The sequence below is a fragment of the Colias eurytheme genome, chromosome 13, assembly GCF_061535395.1.
Source record: "Colias eurytheme isolate Ceu_HAF_F1 chromosome 13, ilColEury1 Martin Lab GWU primary, whole genome shotgun sequence".
In the NCBI taxonomy this organism is placed as follows: Eukaryota; Metazoa; Arthropoda; class Insecta; order Lepidoptera; family Pieridae; genus Colias; species Colias eurytheme.
The window spans coordinates 6,565,775-6,590,263 of record NC_142992.1 but is presented as its reverse complement, the minus strand read 5'-3'; the positions used below and the strand labels follow the sequence as shown (position 1 = coordinate 6,590,263).

The 24,489-nt window shown below is 32.5% G+C and overlaps 3 protein-coding genes and 1 non-coding gene across 6 annotated transcripts; 3 read left to right on the top strand and 1 right to left on the bottom strand.

Moving 5' to 3' along the window:
* Positions 1–3,030: 3,030 nt before the first annotated feature.
* TRNAQ-CUG (transfer RNA glutamine (anticodon CUG)) lies at positions 3,031–3,102 on the top strand. The gene has a single exon. It is a non-coding gene; the product is annotated as a tRNA-Gln (tRNA).
* Positions 3,103–3,352: 250 nt separating this feature from the next.
* Positions 3,353–4,915, top strand: LOC149903430 (intraflagellar transport protein 22 homolog). Its single transcript, XM_090108377.1, has 4 exons — positions 3,353–3,536; positions 3,872–4,044; positions 4,420–4,622; positions 4,697–4,915. Exons 1-4 carry the CDS (start codon positions 3,492–3,494, stop codon positions 4,822–4,824), a joined length of 549 nt encoding a protein of 182 aa, XP_089964503.1. The 5' UTR covers positions 3,353–3,491; the 3' UTR covers positions 4,825–4,915.
* A 108-nt stretch (positions 4,916–5,023) lies between these two features.
* su(sable) (suppressor of sable RNA-binding protein) lies at positions 5,024–11,404 on the bottom strand. 3 transcript variants are annotated; one of them, XM_090108376.1, is made up of 2 exons: positions 11,255–11,404; positions 5,024–9,214 (listed from the first exon to the last, which is right to left on the bottom strand). In XM_090108376.1, exon 2 carries the CDS (start codon positions 9,199–9,201, stop codon positions 5,701–5,703), a length of 3,501 nt encoding a protein of 1,166 aa, XP_089964502.1. In that variant the 5' UTR covers positions 9,202–9,214; positions 11,255–11,404; the 3' UTR covers positions 5,024–5,700. The 3 variants fall into 3 exon arrangements, with proteins under 3 accessions (XP_089964502.1, XP_089964501.1, XP_089964500.1); XM_090108375.1 differs by lacking the exon at positions 11,255–11,404 and adding an exon at positions 10,431–10,709; XM_090108374.1 differs by lacking the exon at positions 11,255–11,404 and adding an exon at positions 10,200–10,345.
* A 624-nt stretch (positions 11,405–12,028) lies between these two features.
* On the top strand, positions 12,029–24,089 carry Ube4A (Ubiquitination factor E4A). The gene is made up of 16 exons (XM_090108546.1): positions 12,029–12,852; positions 13,020–13,151; positions 13,952–14,115; positions 14,309–14,488; positions 15,184–15,336; positions 15,755–15,923; positions 16,203–16,341; positions 16,686–16,874; positions 17,240–17,410; positions 17,706–17,829; positions 17,993–18,138; positions 19,209–19,358; positions 19,607–19,850; positions 20,318–20,480; positions 20,907–21,111; positions 22,876–24,089. The coding sequence occupies exons 1-16, from the start codon at positions 12,225–12,227 to the stop codon at positions 23,024–23,026; spliced, it is 3,108 nt and encodes a 1,035-aa protein (XP_089964672.1). The 5' UTR covers positions 12,029–12,224; the 3' UTR covers positions 23,027–24,089.
* The last annotated feature ends 400 nt before the right edge of the window (positions 24,090–24,489 follow it).

Below are 24,489 nucleotides of genomic sequence, written 5' to 3'. Positions count from 1 at the left end.
AAGCTCATTCCATCAATAGTAACTTTAATAAATAATTTATAATATTTGCTTTCTAGGCGAACGTGATTAGATTTTTTAATAAATCAATTAAATGAGTTTGTTGCCTAAAGAAGCAGTATTACAAAATAATTATACCTACCTACCTTATATTAGAAGGTAATATCTGCTATAAGTGAATATAGCGATATAGCGGCACCAAAGTACTTGACAGCCAAAATACTAATTGTGTATATAAAACAGAACATTTTCTGAAAAGTCCTCAATTTATACAAAAAATAATTAGCAATATAATAATATTCAGCAAATGCAATAGCCAATATACTATTGAGTATTGAAATTTATCGTATCCTGCGAATCTACCGCCTCCAAGACTCGAAGCGGTCGACGACCTAGGAACAGCGTTAGGATACCTAGGTTTCTGCCTTGTATAGTGTAAAGCAGGATAGAGCGACGAACCCGGATGCATTTTTGATTTACAGGATAGATAATAAGGACCATTATAGGAATAGTAATGAATGGCGGAAATTATTAATCAATATATGTACATCATTTTATGAATGTTCTATGATAATAGATGGATGGATACTCAGACCATTTCTATTAATTTAATATAGCTATATTTTAGAGATGACTTCCATATTTATAACCGAGGGATATAAAATTAATTCGTGGTTTGAATATTTAATAGAGGATGGGTTTTTAATAAAAATAATGCTCATTTTAATAAAAGTTAACAAACTCATCAGCTTCATATTTTTCTATGGCCGATGAATGTTCTGCAAATATATGCCAGCTTATTTATTTATGGAATACCAGCCAACTTATTTATTTATGGAAGATTAATTTTTAAATTGAAGTACCTACATATTTACTATCAGGAATTCCGTGTATACTGTATAATAAAGTGGAGAAATATTTATTGGATCACAACGACAATCCATTTCCCGTCGAGAACATCCACCGTTTAGCGTTCTAGCTCGATCTCAATTTGCAATACGAAATTGATTACGCTTTATGTCAACGCTGTATTAGTTCATCCGTTCCCTTTCCATCCTATCCTACTAATATTATAAATGCGAAAGTTTGTGAGGATGGATGTTTATGTGTGTTTGTTCCTCTTTCACGCAAATACTACTGAACCGATTAGAATGAAATTAAGCACACATGTAGTGTAACTTAAGACTTAACTTAACTTAAGACCCACTTCGGGGTTTCAGCGCCACAGGAGTAAGTAAGTAAGTAAGTGTAGTGTAACTTGGATTAACACATAGGATTATAGGTTTCACCCTGGAAATCCCACGGGAACGGGAACTACGCGGGTTTTTCTTAGATAACGCGGCCGAAGCCTCGGGCGGAAAGCTAAGCTAGTGCATTCATAAATGCTTGGCTAATGACTATGTCTGATGTACTATATGTTTTTAGGTTATGGGTTCACTAAAAACATTTATAATCTGTAACTACGTGTTTTTATGAAAAATTTGTAACATATGATATAAATTTTATAATTATAATATGAATTAGTTAATGCATAAGCATGATACTTACCTAAGAATAGTTGATCGTTACAAGTGATAGGCACATTAACATAGCAATATTGAATTATTTCAGGTTACACACGTAGTGAAATATGATATTATGTGAAATATGATATTATACAGGTTGTCCCAAGAAGTAAGGATATACTGAAGCCAGGAGGTAGAGTACCTAGAGGGCTATCCGAATCACCCCCATGTATATGTTAAGCGATTTTTTGTATTTTCGGAGTTATGACGATTTTTTCTTTTAATTTACACCTATTGCCGAATACGATGAGATTTTTATTTATGGTGAAGTGACTTATTGCAGTAGATGCTTGCGATGTATAAAATTGCTTCACCAAACAAAAGGTTTATTTTTAAAATATCGAGTATGTTCGTAAAGAAAGTGATATAGATAACAAGTAGGTAAATTAAGATAATTGTAACGTAACTTTACAACTTAAATACAATAATATGGGGATTAACATGTACTACTTTAATAAAACCATTTCATATTTAAAAATGAATAGATGCAGTGGTGCCATCTTACGGGAGTAAGGATAACTAAAACGAAGCTAATGTCGTGTCTTGTTATTTAGATTGTCCTTATTGATTGTGCGTAGGTACACCAATCATTTACACATAACTTTTTCGTTATTTAGTTTTAATTGAACAATACATATAAGATAGATATATATCTAAGAAACAAGATAATAAATAAGATTCATTAACCTCACCAACTACGAGTCGATTCTAAAAAGTATGGAACCATAACGGTTCATAATGATTGCAAATTTAATGCAAATCTTTACAATTGTATTTTTAAAACGTTATAAGATTTGTGGTGAACCGCAAGATAGCTTACCGTTATTGGACCAGAATCGGACATAAATAAGATATCACATAAATCGCGACCTCATAACAATTTCAATTACTTTTTATTGCACCACAAGATATGTACATTGTTTGTGAAATTAGTATAATATTTGTGCAAATTATATTTTTTGTCCCATGATTATGTAATATACATGACTATATATTACATAGATTATATCCTTGACTTATTCTGCGAAACCTTAAAAAAATTAAAGTTAAATGCAACTTCTGCTCTTTTATTGTATTCATTCTTCTTTTCATAAGTATATAATATGTAGGTACGTTCATTGGCAAATGTAGCTGGATTTGTTTCTATATTGAAAGAACTTTTATTGGAAATTTAGATGCTATGTGTATAGTTTTTTACCTTTTATTTATCAAAAGAAATTTTGTATTGTTTGAAGATAAATAAATAAAATTTAATAAAAATGAATTTAAGTACTTTACCTTATTCTGATCTGATAGTTATTACGTACTTGCATGCGTTATGCGTAAACTAACTAGCATGTTTCGAAACACATGCTAGTTAGTTTACGGTTTCCAATTGGAACATAATATGTATAGGGTTTTAAATAATTTCTGTTATCGAAAAATAATCTACAATATCTTACAATATTATTTTGAACAATGCTTGTGTGGTCCCATGGTGTAATGGTTAGCACTCTGGACTCTGAATCCAGCGATCCGAGTTCAAATCTCGGTGGGACCTATTTTTTAAACCAATTTTCTAAATCAAGTTAGTCAAATCACTAAGTAGTTAACTAGTGTAATAAAAAAATTTTGTTTCTCAGAATTCTGATTGACTTATTGTTTCAAAGGTTCCAATAGGAAAATGTTTCATAGCTAATGTAGTTGGTGGGGGAAAAGCCAGTTTTTGTAGGCTACAGCTTATTGATAAAATATAACATTTCGACGTGATTTCGACCTATGAACAGACGGAATGACGCCTTTACCACCTCATCAACTTGGTACTATTTCGTCTGTATTGTGTTTGTATTGTAGTTGCCTAGGCAATCATTCTGACAAACAAATTGTATCGTATGTTATCAAAAAGTGTGGACCTCAGTCAGGTGGTCAGATTGTGATTATTCTGCAAATATGCACCTTCAGAAGCTGAAAATTTTGATGATTGGACCCTCTGAAGTATGTACCTACATGTAATAAAGTTGCGTCTATTAATTTATAGTATCTACTAGCGGTCCGCCCCGGCTTCGCCCGTGGTACATATTATGAAAAATAGATGTTGGCCGATTCTCAGACTTACCCGATATGCACAGAAAATTTCATGAGAATCGTTTCGGAGGAGTATGCAGACTAACATTGTGACACGAGAATTTTATATATAAGAGATAATATTATCATGTTGATAAATCAATTTTTGGCTATATTTTCAATCTTCAGCAATAAGCATATATTTTCAGATAAATTCGTATTCAGTATGCCTAATTAAATGAGTTTTAATCAAGCCTTCGTTTTAGAGTGGCAAATCAACAATTGCAAACTTTATATCGGAATCAGTAAATATTGAAGAATGTGAAACACGACCGACGCAGGGTGTAAGAATTGTGGAATTCGAAGTACCTAATCTAAATATAAATGGCAAGCAAACTAAAGTCGACATCGAACTGTGGGATTGTAGCGGTGATCACAAGTTTGTTTCATAGAATTACTATGACTCTATCGGTTATTTTAATAAGTCGATTACCTAATTGGCTCAATGACAATAATTTACTAATCTTTTCAGCGAAAATATTAGTATTCAACAGAAATGCGATATAACTTAAATATTGGTCCCATGTTAAAACGTAACTATGCTTCATAACTTTTTTAAATAAGTAAAACTTTTTAATCTGCAGGCAAGTTTAGCTACATGAAGGTAATAATAGTTTTTACATGTATACCTTGTTTACGCTATCTCGAAATAATCGGACAAACAAAAGTAAGATAAAAATGTGTCGCTTTATCACCCTGATAGTGCGTGTTATTTAATACGTCACCGGATATATATATTTTTTTTCTAAAACAGATTTGAGTCCTGCTGGCCCGCTCTTCGCCTTGGAGTTAAAGGTGTAATACTCGTCGGTTCATCAAACACAGCAAATATAGCTTCAAGAGAACTAGAGCTTCTATACAACTATTTTGTTTCCCAGCCTAAATTATCTTTGAAACAATGTGTAGTATTTTATAACTGCTTCGATGATCAAGACGATATTGATGTTTTAAACCTGTGTATGTAAAATATATTGTTTATTTTTATTTGTCAATTGACCGTGTTTTCTAACCTTGAATGTAATTTATTTTAGCTCCTACATTTTCGAGAGTATCTCAAGTGGCAACAAATGTGAAAACAAGAAGTGATCGTCTAAAAATTGATTTTACCAATTTTATTCTATCTGTTGTGCAGTCCGTTAATAAAATTGAAGATTACTGAAAGGTGTGGTTTTTTTAAACTTATGTAAACTTTAAACGTCTTGATCTTGTTTACTCACCTCAGGATCAATGCATATAACATACATACTGAAAAACATCCACTCATTTATTTTGTAGCATTCGAATATTTTACTATCATTTTATAATCCATACCTGTAATATAATCATTCGTGTCAGGTGCATAAGTAATACATTAAAAATAAATATAAATATATTTATTTAAAGTCCAATGGGCTTTCAGTTACACAGCTTTAATTCACAAAACTAAATATGATTCTTACTCTTATAAAAATGATTTTAGACTATGGTCTTCTAGACTATAACATACGATTTGCTTTTATTGCTTTCGTTTACATATTAAGACAAATTTAGGTACATTGTCGATATCAATAACTTCGCATACCTAGCATCACCGCTCATAGATGTTACAATGTGTTAATCATGTAATATCCCATAACCTAAATCAAATAGAAATATAAATACAGACATACAAAAACAAACTCATTCATAAACCCGCACTCAGTCTTTAAACATTTGGCTCGTAAAATGAGTACTTTTAAATGAACCTATTGTGTAACACCTCATAATAATACATTTTGCTTGTCTCTGATTATGCTTTCATACTCGTATCTCTTATATAACAAAATATTATTTACATTTCGGCTTGTACATAAAATATAAATTCTTAATCATATAATATAGTAATAAGAACATTGTATAAATTATAAAAAGACTGCCTATAGGAGTCTGGAGTCCCTATTAATTAATTATGTATCACCTTGATCACATTTTGTAACATGTGGAAGGAAAGCTACTAAAACTATCTCATGAGTCTAATTTATTTACATATTATACTTTGAAATAAAACTTATATTATTTATTTCTTCCAATTACCACGATCATTGAAGTTTTTCCTGTCTCTTTGTCCTCGGTTAGAGCCACCACGATTCCACCTGTCATTGCCGCGACCGCGATGCCCGCCCCTATTTGGAAATCTCGGGAAATTTTGTTCTTCCATAAAGTTGAATTCATTCCCTGGGCCGTTGTATCCCATGTTGCCGAAATTATTTGGAGGACCAAATTTATTAGTATTAAAGCTATGTGGAATATTTGGAGCTATTCCTAGTAAGCCCGGTGTTGGGCCGTTGCGTGGATCTGCCATTGATTGATTGAAGCCGTGTAAATGACCGACGTTCATATTATTCATGCCACCGCCCATATTCATGGAAGCGACATTCATCATATTCATGTTCGGTTCCATTCCTCCTGGTGGACCATTCATGTTATTGCCGAATGGATTCGAATTTTGATTGAAATTAAGCGGTGTTTTTAACAAAGCTTCCTTGGGTTTTGGTAAATAAGAAAATTCACCACTTTCAGATAAAGAAACACCTAAATTCGTAAATATACTACAAAGTACGGAATTACTTTGAATTGCATTATGATCAAACTTTTTTCCAGGCGTCTTATCTTGATGGTATTGCTTTATCATTTGAGTCACAGGGGCCAAGTGTTGATTAACAAATATTTTTTGAGTTGTACTTAATTCTTTGTACCAGTTAGAATTTTGTAATATCGATTGTATCTCTAACGCGTTTGGTTTTTGTTCAATAACACTGCTGTCTGTGGGTTCTTTAGGTTTCCTTCGAGGATCAACACGTGGTCCAGAACTTGCAGCTGTAGTAGTCTTGGCAGAGGATTTTTCGCTATCACTATTTGATTCATCTACTGAAAGACGGAATACTTTTCTTAACCTAGGATCTACGAGAGCTTGCGATTTTGCAGTACTATTTTTAATATCAGTATAATCTGGTCTAGGTATATCTATAGGCACTAATTTATATGGAATAGGAGGATGGCTATTAATTGAACCATTTATTTCTGATGCAGGCGTGTAATTAGGCAACGGCTTAAATGGTAGACCGAGGCGTAAGTCTATATCTCCACTTGCGCTCTGCCTCAAATCAGTATCACCAAAGGTAGGTTTGAAGTCAGGCTGCCTAAGGTCTACATCTGTCCTTCGACGGCCATCCGTAGGTTCTCCATCAACACATTCATATATAGAAATTCGATTGGGTTTTTTCTTTGTTGTTTTTGGTGTCTCAACTATTTTTTCTGGTGATTTACGAGATCTAGGATCACGTGAAATCGTAGGACTTGAATAAACATTCTCGTTGTTACTTGAGGTATTTTCTTGCAAATTGTTCTTCATCGTGTTTAATAATTTAGTTACTTCTTCACTTATATCTATTTTAGATAAATCCCCTAGTTTACTCAATACAGTCGAAGGTTCTATTACATGAGGTGCCGGAGCTGGGGCTGGAGGAGACATGAAACCTTTTTGTGGCGACGCACACGGAGATTTTTTTTTCGAACCTTTTTCTTCGTCGCTGGAATACCACTTTTCATCAATTAATAAATTATTTTCTTCGTCGTCGTCAGTTGTGGAACGACGATTTCGTTTTGCAGGACTCTTGAAAAAGGGATCTGGCGGGAGGAAGCGGATGTCTGTATCACCTTCTGATTGAACTGGCTGTCGCTCCGTGTTTTGAATCCTTGAATCGCCATCAGTGAAAGGAAGCACTCTATGGTCTACGTCCTTTATTTCATTGGAAGAAATAGGTTTATCAGTATCAAATGTGTCATTCGATATATCTATGTTTTCTTTATCTTTTGAAGCAAACTTTAATGCATCTTTTGTATATTGATCGATATCAATCATATCCTTGGAAGGCTGTATTTCTTGTTTCATTGTATTATTTTTAAAAGATTCATCACTCGCTGTCGCCGCCATAGAGGGTTGAAAACGCATATCGACATCTTGGCCAGGAAAATCCGTTGGCAAAGTCATATTATTTGAGACTGGAGCTGTGGGTGGAACACGTAAATCTAAATCTTTAGCACCTGCATTATTTCCTGTAAATTGTGACTGTTGTTCCATATTATTGATTAAACCTAATTTTTGTATACTCATGGTGTTTAATTGGATTTCCGTTATTTGTTTTAAAGATATACCAATGCTATTTAACTGTAATACTGTTAATTGTCCTAACTGATCCAAATTTTCTATACCCAATTTCGTTAGATCTGAAATCTGTCGTGGTGTTAAAACCCCTGTTAAGTTTTTTATACTTAATACAGTCGACATATTTGTGTTACTATTCGGTGATAAACTAGCAATTGCGCATTGATTACTATTATTGTCGTTTTGCCACCTCGACTGCCGAATTTTCGGTGAAATTTTTTGTCGGTCGTTGTAGTTGTTGGATAACATATCAGAATTATTTTGTGGATTAGGTATATTTAACTCGAACAGAGAAGGTATATTTTTCTCCTGAATTTCAGAATCCTCTGGGTATTGTTGTTTTAACCTTAATTGAGTTGTTTGTATCATTTTCATAGCATCTTCACGGTTTAATCTAGGAAAATCTCCTAAAATCTCTTTAGGAGCTGATTCGATATGTTTTAGTAGTATATTTTTTAAACCATCATTTAAGGGTTTTCCGTGTGCAAATTTACAGTCATCTTTATATATACACGGAAGACCAGTGTGATAATATTTACAAGGAAAATCAGCATGCATGTACAAACATTTATCCCTCTTTGCACAACAATCCATTAAGTAAAATTTACATAATTCCATCTTGCGAGGTGGTTGTGCATCATGTGAATAGATACAATCATCACCTTTATGACATTTTCCTTGCATATAGTATAAACAAACACCTTCCGAGTCTTGCATGTTATGATTTCCTCTTCGCCGATCATTTTTATTTTTATTTCTATCTCTCTGCGGCGGCCTGTGCCTTTGAGAACGCTGTTGATGACCCCTTGAATCTTGACTACTATCGGAGGCATAAGAATCCCGATCGTCTTCTGGAAATACAATATCTTGCGATTGTTTATTCACCGGAGAGGCGCCACGAACGCACATCATCTCATTTTCATCCATTTCTTCAGAATATTCTTGTTTCTTTCGTTTCTTGCTAGGCCCATCCTTACCTTCGTATTTCTTTCTTTTCTTATGTTTTCGGCGTTCTTCAACCTCGTCTTCATGAGCATCGCTATCGTCATTTTTATTCATAGCTTTCCGAATAGCCTTTTCTATGTTTCCAGCAAAATCATCTTCTAACGGATTTGTATACTTACGCGATTTCTTACTTTTATCTTTAAATTTTTGTTCACTTTTACTTGACTTAGACTTTTTCCTTTTACCTGATTTTGAAAAATAATAATTTTGAGTTTCGTTTTCGTCTTGAGGGTTTTCTTCTTTGTCAGCCACTTCCTCGTTCTTCTCTGCTGGCGCGGATTCCGTTGTTTCACCATCACTCTCGATTTCCCCATCTTCCAAGTCGATATTTGATGTTGGCTCCGCCATTTTCAACGTATCACTGAAAATCGAGAAAAAAAATATTAAAACATGTCTAGTATACCTACAATATTGCAAAAAAAACGTGAAACTACCTTTACATTTTTTTTTTGTTTTAAATATATTAAAACAATATTTTACTTAAATAACCTTAAAACATATATGTATTTAACGTTTATATTTATTAATTAATCCTGTTAGTAAGAATTAATAAGAATTGGTATTAAAATCAGTCATTTAAATGTTTATACATATAACAATTTACTACTTAAATTTTTAGGTCAAACTTCGCGTGATGACGAATGTAAGGTAAGGGGAGATAGGGGTGGCTACGATGCGTGATACGATACGTACGATAAGTGCATAAAGATATTAAAAAAATATGTAATCATTATATCGTCGTAAACCCATAAATTTTAGTGTCATCCAATATAAAATACATCTTATCATAAAGACAATACAGTACATTTTCTCTTTTGGCCATCAACTTAACAAAAATTAATATTAGATATGTACCCTGTACCCATGTTAAAAAATCACTGCCTAGCTCTTGGGCCGGACATCCTATTATTTTTTAAGTTATCGAACCTTTTTATCAAGATCCATGAAAAAAAGGAAACTTACACGCGAGATAGCATTTTATACTTTTATATTGTAGGTACGTAGTAGGTATTACGTACAAAAATAATAAATCTATTAGAAGAGGAATAAGATATCGTAAAATCCTAAGAAAAACAAAATGTTGAGTAACATTGAAATTTCATCTATCGAAATATATTTTCTATGAATTTAGTTAAATAAATGGTTGCCTCAGTACAATGGTGATAGGTACTGTAGACGCCATGACACCGAGTATAACCCGACCAAATTGTGTAGCCTTTGTAGGTACCGTATGCGTTGTAAACTACGCACGACTTTAATTAACAAATTGAAACCAACTCAGTTTTCATAAAGGGATCTAATTTATATTAATATACTAGAACCGGGACATGTTAAAAATGGATAACCTTATAATGCACAACAAAAAGACTGCTTTCGTTGACCTTACGCACACTGATGGAAATAGCTCACACATACAGATACATAAGTTGCAGCGTATATAGAAGACTGACGTTATCTTTCATTAATAGTATGTTATTATAATAAGTGTATGAAAAATAACTTTGAATTACATAATATATTACTACGTCCTTATTTTCAAGCGAGGACTACTTCCGAATTCTCATTTTATACTATACCTAATAATCGACGAATCAATTGTCATTAGGAATTATCTCCAAAAAAATGTCACTTAATTGTTATAAAATTAATTGAACGTGTATGGCAGAATACAGTAGACTAATAATTGTTCTTGGCCACAACTTTCAAGTAAATTATTATAATCGAGTAGATATGCAAGCAATGAGTGGCCGTTCACATTTCACAATGTCTGGGTATGCGCTACGCTCTCGCCACGAATAAATGACGTCAGCCTTCTAGAACGGCAAGATATCTTTGTCCTTCCTTTAACGAGGTCACGAATCGAGCAACGCTGAACGCTCACACACGTAATATTAAACACAAAGAAATGGCGTATAGTGACTCACACAGTCACACTAACACAAATATAACCCTGGTAATTTAAGGAGGCAGCATAAAGCATTATATGCTATTGTGATGATTGATAAAATTTATGACAATGAAATTGAGAAAAATAACATTTAGTACATAAGTTATTAACCTTCACCACAAGCCAATTAAACCAACGATTTAGTTAAGTAATTCGAAATATAGTAAAACTAAAACTAGCAGCATGCATGTTTCAAAAATAACATGTCCATTACTAAGTGGTAAATGGAAGTTCGCCATTTTGTTTTACGTATGTTCAACAAAAATGTTTACTTTAACAATAAAGTCATGATATACAATTCAAATGTGTAGCATTTATCACATTCAATTGAATTAAATTTAACCAATTAAATTACTGAGCACTATGCATAATATATATAAAATATTTAGGGGACACGCATTTGTAGTTATGACCTAACAAGTAAATATTATAATTAAGTGTTACCAATCTTACATTAATGAACAATTCACTATGTGCGACTACTATACGCCATGTAAAAAAGATATTCTTTCATAGCATTGCTGCATAAAGACGAAACAAATCGACAACGCAATAATGATTTCAATTTCAGGTTCGAGCGTCGACTGCGGTGAAACAAAAGCTGAATCAGTAGATATTTAGTTCTATTTTTGAACACAAACCGGTTGGTGGCGTTAGTGCTGATACAGTGCTACCAACATAATATTCAGGAAATAATTTTGGTTTGATATGTTATAAAAAAATATTCCTATGCACCTAGAAACAAAAATTTATACATACAAGTCGCTATTTAAAATTGGTGGATTTTTCTCTAACATTATTTGAGTTAGTTAAGGAATATCTAACATTAATTATTTTATAAATTACATTCTTGACTCATGCACATTGACTATAAACCATGACAAAGACAATAATTAAAAAAATAACCTATGTTTATAATTTATATATTTTTAATTAATTATTCACAATATCAAACCATTTTTTACATTAAAAAAAAATGTAATTTATTAGAGAATAATTCTATGTTGAATCTTCATAATATCTTTCAAATTATAATATTTATACGTGTTATTTGAAAGATACTGTAATTTATTCGTTAATAGAAAATATTTACTTTTCAAATAATTTTTGTAAACATTTTATATTTAAGATATTTAAGTATATATAGAAAAAAAAATTGAAAAAGTAATTTTGCTGACCACCCATCAATAAATCAACTCAATACTGATTGTCACTGTCAATTATGTTTTATCAATTTTGATAACGAAATTACAGTCAGCAGTTTTCATACACTCTTATTGTTGGTTTATTAATCGTTATAAATTAACATAAATCTAATTATGTGTTTAACATCATTTTAACAAAAATCGCTTCTACAGCAATTAGCAAGATCATGTGAATAGTGTACCAATTCATAGTTTGTTGTTGTTGTGTCTGAACAATTATGTCTGAACCAAACAACCCATTTGCTGGTTTAATAGGAACTCATGAAGGTAAAAGCAGCAATGATGTTGAATATACGTCTGGTTCCGTTCCTGTACAAATAGCGGCGAAAGAAGCTAAAGAAGACGAAAAAATTCAAACCATCAACAACATAGTGGAAAATGTTTTTCATTTTACAATTAACGCGAATGCTGTGGATGAAAAATCCGACAAACAACTTGTTTATTTGGAAGAATTGGCACAAGCTATGAACCCAAGAATTCGAATTGATTTGGAAGCTTTAGAGCAAGCTCTTTTTGAACGATTGTTACTGCAAGATGTATGTGAGAATGTTATACCCAAAACATGCAAAGCTTTCAAGGAACATGTTGTACAAAAACAAGTATTTCCTTATCTGTTTAGTTCCATGCAAAATCTTCAAACATATGACTATGTAAATGACATTACAGTTAGAAATGGTATAAAGAAAATGAGGGAACTTATATTCAGAAATGCAGTGACTGCACTGAAACAGCCAGCTTTATTTGAAGATCAAGATTTTGCTAGTCAACTTATTGAACTTCTACAACATGTTGATCCTCAAAGCCACACCTTTTTTATAGATTTAGTGAAGGCTTTCATGGCAGAAGGTAATTAATGAAATAACTATATATATTTGTACCTTGGTGGCATAGTTGTATCTTAAATATTTCAATACATTATTGCAACAATTTGATTTTTTTTAAATTCAATATCATGCTCTTTTGAATGCACAATGTTATAATTTTATAAAAACAAATTTACTATGAATTTTCAGCGGATGCTGATTCACAAAATCAGCTAAGAGACACCATGATACCTGTTTTAAAGAAAATTCACACCGATGTAAACAAGTCTAATTTAATAAATTTATCCATCTACATTTTGCCATCTATTCACATATTTGCCAGTAAGTATAATTATATTATACCGACATACAAAATATTACTTACATAATAAATGCGAAAGTATTTTGTCAAACAATGACATTGCAAAGGAGCGATTTAGTTTTTTTATGATTTTTGTGTCTAGAGTTAATTATCAGGCTATAAAGTTATAGGCTACATTTAATTGCAATCATAATATGTCTCATTTTCACAGGCAAAAAGCTTATTTGTTTTTGTTTAATATAATTGTTTATTATTAGTAAAGGAAGTATTAATTACTAGCCTTGCTCCGCGGTTTTACTTGCAGTGCTCTGCTCCTCTTGGTCTTATAGGAGCGTGGAGGCGTGATAATATATAGCCTAAAGCCTTTCTTGATAAATGGGCTATCTAACACCAAAATAATTTTCAAATCGGACCAATAGTTCCTGAGATTAGTGCGTTCAAACAAACAAACTCTTTATAATATTAGTATAGATTTATTTCTGTTTCGATTTAGATATTCTTTTGTGTAAAATGCTTATATTATTTATAGTTAAATGAAAAGATTAAATAGATTTTTGTTTTATTGCATTTTTTCATTGACTGAAATTATTTATTTATTACACTTTATTGTAATACAACCATTATATAACAAAAAAAAACAATAAAAAGACGAGAATATGATACGAGAAGGACGTATTACAATTGGCGGCCTTATCACTAAGCAGTGATCTCTGCCAGGCAATTAGTATAGTAAAGTTGATATAGTTTTAAAATATCAATCATATATTATTATTGTATAATTCTAATTTTAAACTACTTAACCATAATAATTAATTAACAGGTAGTCCATATTTGGCCCCAATCTTGATGGAAGCTTGTGAACCTAAAAATGAAATGATAGGAAGACATTATCAGGATTCTGTACTTGGGGCTCTACTTTCGCTGTCAGTCTTACCGAGAACTGCAACATCACTCCATGAGTACTTTGACAACCCAACGGACCAAGTAAGTCAGGATTAATATATGATAATACCAGTTTATATAACTTAATACACATTTCCTCAAAGGTGGACAAAACCTATTATAAAGAGCTTATATTCTTCAAAAGGAAAACATCAGCCCATATCAAACTTTCGAATTCACAAATATAGAAAATGTCTGCCAAATTGGATGAGTAAATTAATTTCTTTGTTTACAGTCCTCTATATCAATGGTTGAATCATCAATTTGGAATGCATCATCGCATCTTATAAATAATATGCACAAGGTATTTCTCACTCTACTGAAAGGAGGGCCACAGATTAAAAATCGTCTACTGACTTGGATTGGCAAATGCTTAAAGGCTAATGTTGCTAGAGGAAAGTTGTGGAATGTTCAGGTATAGTAGTATTAGTCAGTTCAATAAAGAAACGAATCTTCAATGGCGGCCAAAGCTGACTTTGACAGATGGTAGGATCATCAAAAAAGAAAATAAAAATAACGTAAATTGATAATTATTTTATTAATTATTTCAAATTGTTTGTTGACAAACTTTTTTGTTATTGTATTTGTGTATTTATATGAATTATCATATTTACGTATACAGAATGTAATAAAATCCCCATAATACTTGTAATAAGCCCATAAAACTGAACAACTTTTCCCAAAGAACATATTTTGTCAAATTCCAATAAAACATTATTTACTTTCGCAAATGCATAATTGTCATTGTAAATTTATGATAAAAACTATTATAGGGAAAATCAAATACATTTTAGTGATTTTATTTTTCCATTTTTTTTTGCATACCGTACGGCCGTGTGTGAGCGAGAGGGAATGATAAGCGCCGCCATTGAAGATTCGTTTCTTTAAAGAACTAACTAATATAACCAAAATTTTTATGTATTATGCCTATCTCCAAAGCAAAGCATGTTTTTTGTTCTTTCAGAATAGAAAATATTTTGGGTTATTTTCAGTAATGATCAATACTTAGGAAAACTCATACAGTCACAATATTATATAATATATACTTTAGAATAGTTTTGAAATCCATACTTGAATATTGTGTATTTAAAATATTGTAATCTTTCTCAGGCTGGTGATATAAGTGCAGCTTCACTACAATGTGTGTCTGATGGATTCATGTTGAATTTGGGCGCAGTGCTATTACAACTTTGTCAACCGTTTTGTACATCGGCAAATGATCCAAAATCATTGAAGATTGATCCAACATATGCAGCAGTGCCGGTAACTTACTAAATACTTTGAAATAGATATTTATTTAAGCTCACATTACTCATTTATATCTGAGAGTACTAGAAAATTTAAATATTTTCTTTTTCCTTCTTTAATATCTTGGAAATTTTGCTTAGTGAAGTAAGAATAGTTTTGTATTGTTAGTAAGTTTTATTAATTTGACATTAACATTAATATCTATCTCTATATATATATATATATATAAAACTCAAAATTATAGTGATCTATCAACGCACAGCCCAAACCACTGGACGTATTGGGCTGAAATTTGGCATGCAGGTAGATGTTAGGACGTAGGCATCCGCTAATAAAGGATTTTCCGAAATTCTTGCGGGATCGGGGAAAAACGGGGATGCACGTACAAAGTCGTGGGCGGAAGCTAGTATTTTATAAAAATCATATATTTCAGACGGAAGAGTGTGCAGCTAAAGCAATTCATTTAGATTGTCTCCACACTGAGACATGTCTGCTACCAGCTCGTGAGGGTGCAGATGGACAAACTGTTAAACGGCCAACAGCTGACACTTATAATTTTGTCACTGAGTGCTTCTTTATGACGCAGAAATGTATTGACTTGGGTAAGTTATTGATAATGTTGGGTTGAATTTTATAAGATATACAGGTTTGAATGGATATGAAAAATATGAAAACTATAACACTAATATTATATATAACTGTATTACATAGTTAAAATAGCTATCAGCTAGTACTGTAAACACCTAGTACTTATGTATTTAATATTTTGTTGCATATATAATATAGTATTAAATTCAATTTTATTTAATAGATTAAAATTTTGCTAAGAAACACTTTTCTTACATTAATAATAAATTAAAAACAACTTTTCTTTCATACAGGTGTTCGTGTTTGCGCCGAAAAATTGTATCGTGTCGGTCAAGACCTGGGTAGAGCGCAACGAGCATTGTCGGATGTAGCAGCCAGCTCACATCATCTGGTTGATCCGTTGCGACAGCGAGCACAACATCTTATGACGAAGTTATTATGCAATTTTTTAATATAATTTATTATTTGTAGCTTGGATTTGTGTATATGAATATTGTTTGTATTATAAGAGCCATTCTGTGGATTGTATTATATATTTAAACTATTTATAGAATTTGATTTTAAACTACTTATTTCTTACCCCATGGATAAAAATAATGTGAGTGATAAAAAACGCATTGGAAATTATTATTGAAATGTACAGGTAGCTACGTAAATTTCAAGTTTATACTAAATTACTAACTAACCTACAAAGTAGTTGATTCATATAATATCTAAATTGTCAATACTGTAAGCTGGTTTGTTTTTACATTGAAAAAGTGTACTCTTTTTTGCAGATTCGTAAGTTTCCGCTGTGCTCTTCTCGAAAATGACATGTTGACAAATTTGCACCGTCTACAAGCAACCACGTGCACTTGGCTGGTGCAAGTCGCGATACGAGACAATACTGAAAGGACTTGCTATGCTCCAATGAATTTGATGCCCGTTAACATGCCTATAAATACACCACCGCCTGATACTTTAAGGTAATGTAATTAATAAACCGAATATACCTTTTATTTGAAATTTATTTTGTCATGTGAAATGTGTTGTTTTGGAATTGTGATTAAACTTTTACACGCGTGATATTTGAAATTTGGTGAAGTTAAGCACTAGAATAATAAACAATATATTGTTTGATAGGAATAAATACTCTAAATCCTACATCTATAATAAATTCTTATTGCAATTTCGGTTCTAGACTTGTATTACAATCATTTCTGCTAAATCCTTTTTGCAAATAATAAAACATACTTATTTAAAAAACAACTAAATGTATAATAAATACGTTAGTATTAAAATTATATATCAGTAATATACTTGAAAGTTTAAAATGGTAAATATTTTCCAGATGCATTCCAGAGTTCGTTTTAGAGAACATAGTTGTTCTAATAACAATGGCTCGGCGTACGGTGGGCGCCATCACTGAAGAGGCGGACTTGGCTGGCTTGCTGCAACCAGCTCTGACATTAGTGCTTGCGTTTATGGGAGACTCTTCAAGGACTTATAACCCGCATTTAAGGTTATAGATTATAATATTACTTTGCTTAACAGAAAGTATACTTTTTCAGAGTGTTATATAGTCTTGTTACCATAAATCTGCTGGTACTGCATTGTGTTTGAATTTCATAATAAATGATTTATAAATCAAGATTTAATATAAATGTATCAAATTGCTTATCTTATCTTGACTTCAATAAAGACAACATACCTAGCTCTAAAAGTAATAATCATATTCTTACACATATATGCCTCTTTAAAATCTTCGACAAAAATAACGAATATATTTAATATGCTTAATTTTCTTGAATTATCAGGGCGCGTTTAGCCGAATGTTTGGAGGCCATGTTGCCAAATCATCCGGATGAGCAACAGCCTCTAAGCAACATGGCTTCTTTCTACAGAGAGCAACTGTTTAAGGAGCACCCCCATCGATTACAGGTATAAATATAATAATTTTAAATAACCTGCTGATTATATAATGTACCTGTGTACTTTAAGTTTTTTTCGTTTATGAAATCTATTTAATCGTTTTGCAAAATTAATTATTGATTTATTTTTAAATAATTTATTTACACATATTAATTTTCAAATTATCTTTTAGTTGGTGCCATGTCTTTTGGATGTGTTCGTCGGTATCGAAATGACCGGCCAGAGTGTACAGTTTGAACAGAAGTTCAACTATCGCAGACCCATGTACCTTGTTATGGAGTTCCTGTGGGGAATGCAGGAACATAGAGATGCTTTTACGTAAGTTAAATGTTGTTGAAACCTTTTTCCTTATAAATGTGTTGGGTCTTTAAAGGAGATTGCCCAAGTGACTATGGCACTTGGTATCGCAATCAAACTTATTGTGTCAAGATGAAATATAGCTCAATTTAAAGCTTGATGTTAGTACTTTTAGAAACGATTAAAGTTTTTATGTAAATAAGCCGCAGTTCGCGACGATAAAAATAAAACAATAGTTTTATTCAACACTTCAAAAAATACTTTATCGAGTTTAAACTAACGATGAACGTTAAGTTTTACATTTATTACACAGGTAATATTTTAATTTACAAGACAAATGTGAAAAGTAAATCGTAATAAACATGATTTCAAAATAAATAACGTCGAACAATGCGTCGAACACATTCATTCATTTCAAATAGAAACTATGACGTATGACGCAGGACGCTTGCAAGAGAGATAGATATATATGTGTCAAAACAAAAACTTTTACTTTTATTTCTATTTATTCGGTATAATTACGACTTAATAGTGATAAATATGATCATTATAAATACAAATAGGAATTAACAATATCACGAACATGTGACACAACTAGTATTTTACCAATTACATAGGTGGTCATACATGATTCACAACACAATCTTTTACTATTATTTCATTTTATCCGGTATAATAATTAAGACTTAATAGTGATACATATGATCATTATAAATACAAATAGGAATTAACAATATCACAAATACGTGGCACAACTAAAATTTTACTGATACCACCCGTGGTCATTCTCCTTTGTTTATGTAAATTTTTGGGATTGAGAAAGAAATTTTTTAAGAAAGATAGTTGGCAGGTTTCTTAATTGACTATTTGACTTTAAGAATGTTTCAAACCATACATAAATGCGGGTTAAATATTTTGTTATGTGTGACATCATAAGCTTTCTCAAACTGTAATCAAATCCATTCTTAATACAGAAACCGACTATAATATGTCATTGATTTAATTTTAAATTAATTAATCATAATACTAATATTTATATAATTTGAGTTCATTCCTATAAAAATGATTTATATTATCAAATTATTTTGCAGTCATTTAGCAAACGAAGCTCAAGCAAACATGGAGGCAGTTCATCCACCAATATTCCTACGTTTTGTGAATTTGTTGATGAATGACGCCATCTTCTTGCTTGATGAAGCTTTGGGAAATATGGCGCAAATACGGACACTACAAACTGCGCAGTATGTATACGATAGTGGAAAAATTTATTCATAGTTCTGTTATGTGTTTTAAAATTACAATTTAAAATTAATGATAACATTTCAATAACTGGTTGTGTATATTGGTTTAAGGTTATAAGTTGAGCTAAAAAACGCGAATTTTTCAACAAGTAATGTATTTAGAATCGTTTGGTTGTGCACCAGTGCTACGTACGAACTAACAATACATTCATTAAGGACCATATAACAAGTTATATATAAAATTGCAGAGAATCCGGCGCCTGGACGAACTTACCAGCTCAAGAACGCGAACAGAACCTAGCTAACCTCTCGCACACCGGTATGCTCGCGCGGTTCGACAACATCCTCGGGCGGGACACTATCCGCACACTCGTCCGCCTCACTGCGCACGCGCCGCACCTGTTCTGTCACCCCACACTCGTGGAACGGATCGCGTCCATGCTGAATTACTTCTTGCTGCACTTGGTTGGACCCAATAAGAAGAACTTTAAGGTGATCAGCTGTTAGCTGTTATCATTAAAATGAGTTATAGGGCAGATATCCACCATCTTTCTGTTACTCTTTTTGAACTTGTCAAAGCTTCTTCGAACCTGAAAATATTTTAGTTATCCTGTTTTCTTAGTAAAGTGTTTCGTCACCCCACATAAATGTGACAGATCGTGTGTTCGTTGTTGCAATGGTTGAGCGAACAAGAATACATAATACAATAACGAAATGATACAGCTTACTATGAATATAACATTAATCTATTAATATGAAGTTGAACGTGGACAGAGCGGCTACTATTTAGTATTTATTACGATACAAAAAAAAATTGCAAAAAATCTGAATATAACTACATTTTATTTTAACATTTAATCCGTCAGTCCTCGGATCACAGACACAATAGAAAATCTATTGTGTCTCGGCCCGATCGGGCCGCTCGGTGGTCAATGGGTTAAATATATTTTTATCTTCAGGTAAAAGACATGAAAGAGTTCGAGTTCGATCCAGCGAGCACAGTACTGGATATCTGCCGTATGTATGTAGAGCTCGGCAACAACGAGCGGTTCTGTGCCGCCGTGTCTGATGATGGAAGGTCTTACTCACCGCAACTGTTCACGCTGGCTGAAGCTGTTTTGGGTATGTGTTTTGTTTAGGAATAGGATTTTATATGGTTACATGTTTGTAGTTTATCTAGTTATGTGTGTACTGAAATTGATAAAATATATCATTTTTAGTATTCGTTAGTATTTGTATTTCCAATATAATGTGTAGTGTAGTATCTCATCATTTTATGTTCTTTCTGATGCTTTAATAGCAGTTCATATTACATATCTTTTCAAAAATTCAAATGACTTATTTGAATTTTTTATAATGTTTTGTATTTTTACTTGATTAAAATAATATGATTTATAAGATAGGTATATTTTTTTTTCTGGCAAATAAATGAGATATTTTCATGAAATATTAAACTCCATAGCAGCATTATATTACAAAATTTTAAAAACCTACAAGAATATTAACTCAATAATCTGAAAACACGCATAACAAAAAATATATTCACAGTACGAATCGGAGGCGGTGGTCTAATAACATCACTGCAAGAAGTGGCGACCCGCGTGAGCACTATCGCCGTGCAGCGACAACGCGACGAGGAGATACTCGCCAATGCACCGGAGGAATTCCTCGATCCCATAATGAGCACGCTCATGTTGGACCCCGTTGTACTGCCGAGCTCTAGGACCACGGTAGATAGGACTACCATTGCAAGGTGTGTGTGAAATCCTACTACTATTATAAAGGCGAAAGTTTGTATGGATGTATGGATGTTTGTTACTCTTTCACGCAAATACTACTGAACCGATTACAATGAAATTTAGCACACATGTAGATGGTAACTTGGATTAACACATAGGATAGGTTTTATCCCGGAAATACCACGGGAACGGGAACTATGCGGGTTTTCCTTTGAAAACGCGGGCGAAGCCGCGGGCGGAAATCTAGTTATAAATACTTATGTTATGTTTTATTGTAAACTAGCGGTCCGCCCCGGCTTCGCCCGTGGTACATGTTTACGTTTTCTCTACATAAGAACCATCCTCGTACTTCAAGGAATATAATAAAAAAAGAATTATCGAAATCGGTTCAGCCGTTCTCGAGTTATGCGCTTACCAACACATTTTGCGATTCATTTTTATATATAACTAGCGGTCCGCCCCGGCTTCGCCCGTGGTACATATTTACGTTTTCTCTACATAAAAACCATCCTCGTACTTCAAGGAATATAATAAAAAAAGAATTATCGAAATCGGTTCAGCCGTTCTCGAGTTATGCGCTTACCAACACATTTTGCGATTCATTTTTATATATAAGACTAGCGGTCCGCCCCGGCTTCGCCCGTGGTACATGTTTACGTTTTCTCTACATAAGAACCATCCTCGTACTTCAAGGAATATAAAAATAAAAGAATTATCGAAATCGGTTCAGCCGTTCTCGAGTTATGCGCTTACCAACACATTTTGCGATTCATTTTTATATATAAGAAGACTAGCGGTCCGCCCCGGCTTCGCCCGTGGTACATGTTTACGTTTTCTCTACATAAGAACCATCCTCGTACTTCAAGGAATATAATAAAAAAGAATTATCGAAATCGGTTCAGCCGTTCTCGAGTTATGCGCTTACCAACACATTTTGCGATTCATTTTTATATATAAGACTAGCGGTCCGCCCCGGCTTCGCCCGTGGTACATATTTACGTTTTCTCTTCATAAAAACCATCCTCGTACTTCAAGGAATATAATAAACAAAGAATTATCGAAATCGGTTCAGCCGTTCTCGAGTTATGCGCTTACCAACACATTTTGCGATTCATCTATACAATATCTATACAAATATTATAAAGAGGAAAGGTTTGATTTTTTGTTTGTTTGTTTGTATGAATTGAATAGGCTCCGAAACTACTTGGCAGATTTGAAAAATTCTTTCACTGTTGGAAAGCTACATCATTTCTGAGTGACATAGGCTAGGTTTTATCCCGGAAATCCCACGGGAACGGGAACTATGCGGGTTTTTTTTTGAAAACGCGGGCGAAGCCGCAGGCGGAAAGCTAGTTTTTATATATAAGAAGAAGATTGTAAATAGAGTGAGATGCTTTGATGACATATAGGAGTACAACGAGAGAAATAGATTGTTTGTAAATTGATTATCCGTAATTTTCCTTCATGTTCGTTTTAGAATACTTCTTAGATTAATGGTGATGTGTGTCTTCTCCACCCTCTCACTTCACTAAGGGCTGATTTTTCAATCCTTGGATAAAACTTATTCGTCGAATAATGTTATAAACTACCATTTTAAAAACGTATTCTAATTGCCCGTATTTGACAGTTTACGTGACATTTAAATATTATCACGTAATACTTTATTGAACGGATAAGTTTTATCCAAGCATTGAAAAATCGGCCCTAAGACAGTTTTATAATCAATTGTGGTTTATTGAAAATAAATGTTGATTTGAAAAAAATATTTTAATTTTTAGGCATCTTCTCAGCGATCAATCCGATCCATTCAACCGTTCTCCGCTGTCCATGGACCAGGTGAAATCGAACACTGAACTTAAAGAGCGAGTACACGCCTGGATTGCCGAACAGAAACAGAAAATTGCTCAAAACCCTGACAGTAACACCTAAGCGTTTTTTAAATCATTTTAACTGTTAAACTAGGCTAGCTAGTTTCTTACATTTTTTAATGTAACAAATAAGTATACCATATACATTAGACTTTTTGTATAAAACTTTTCTTGATGTGTGTGCTACGGATAAGGTGGAACATTCTAGATATTTGTTTATGGTTGCAGATTTTTGGGTTTGTTTTTATATCTCTAAGATATGAGTTTATATTTTAGTCGAGTTTAATTGCAAAATAATTAATCTCTTTGGTTGTTTTATTTTGAGAATTTATAAATAGTATAAACTATTTTTGGTCCAAGAGAAGTATTTACTATTTTTTTGGTTTATTTATTTATATAGATTTAGATTGCTATATAAATCCAATGTGATAATATTTTATGCTGGTTTTTCCATTTAATTTACCACGTTATTAGTTATTATTAATATATACGACTGTATACACACATGGGCAGGACACGTAACTATTTTACGCCTTTGAAGAAGTTAAGTCAATTAAGGTATGATTTGCCTTTTTGCTTCATTAAGTTCGCGCGATTTCTGACTTTATCTAAATGTTAGTATTAGTTACGGATAATTAATAACAATTATTTTGACCAGCATATGAAGCATAGAACTCAAGAATCTTAGGATCTATATCATATGAAGACTTAAAAAATCACAATATAAAGAAGGAAATCGATAAGTAAAACAAGTACAATAATATGTAATTACTTCTTATACTATGGGTAAATAAATTGAACCTGAACTTGCACTCTCTTGAGTCTGGTACCTATGTCTTCTTTAATGTTGTGGTTGATAAAATATGGGAAAATGCTTTTATCCCATAACTTTTCTGAGATAGATTAAGTTCTTATGTGTGCAGATACTTGCCCGTTACTACATAATATATTATACATGTAATACTAAACCAAGTACCAATATTGTTGTGTGTATGTGTATCACAATCCACTGTCTGTTGTCCCTTTTGTCTTATTTGTATGGTATTTGAATGAAGAAGAATGTAATAAATATTCCTTACTTTATTGTAATTTGTAATACGTGATTATTAAAGACGTCTCTTTGATATGGCCTATTAATCAAACCTACATTTTAAAATATATTTTCCGCGATTTAAACTGGCAACCCTTTTTTAATCCCTTCCTTTTTTCAAAAAAGTAGGCAGTGTTATTCCATATACATATTATGACCAGCTGTCAGTAAAAATTGTAGCACTTTCGAAAATAAGCTCGCACAAATACTTTTTCGCCGGTATCTTTATAAACATTCGCATATTTTTTCTAAAGATGATTTAAATTGCATGTCAGACTATTTTTATATACTTTAACCCCAGTCTTTGCTTAAATTATTTTACCATCTAGTAAAAATGAGATATATCATTAATAACGTTATAATGAAAACCTAAAAAAGTAGAACATGTTATAATATAGGACCACTATAGGAGGATATATAATATCTTTTTCTAC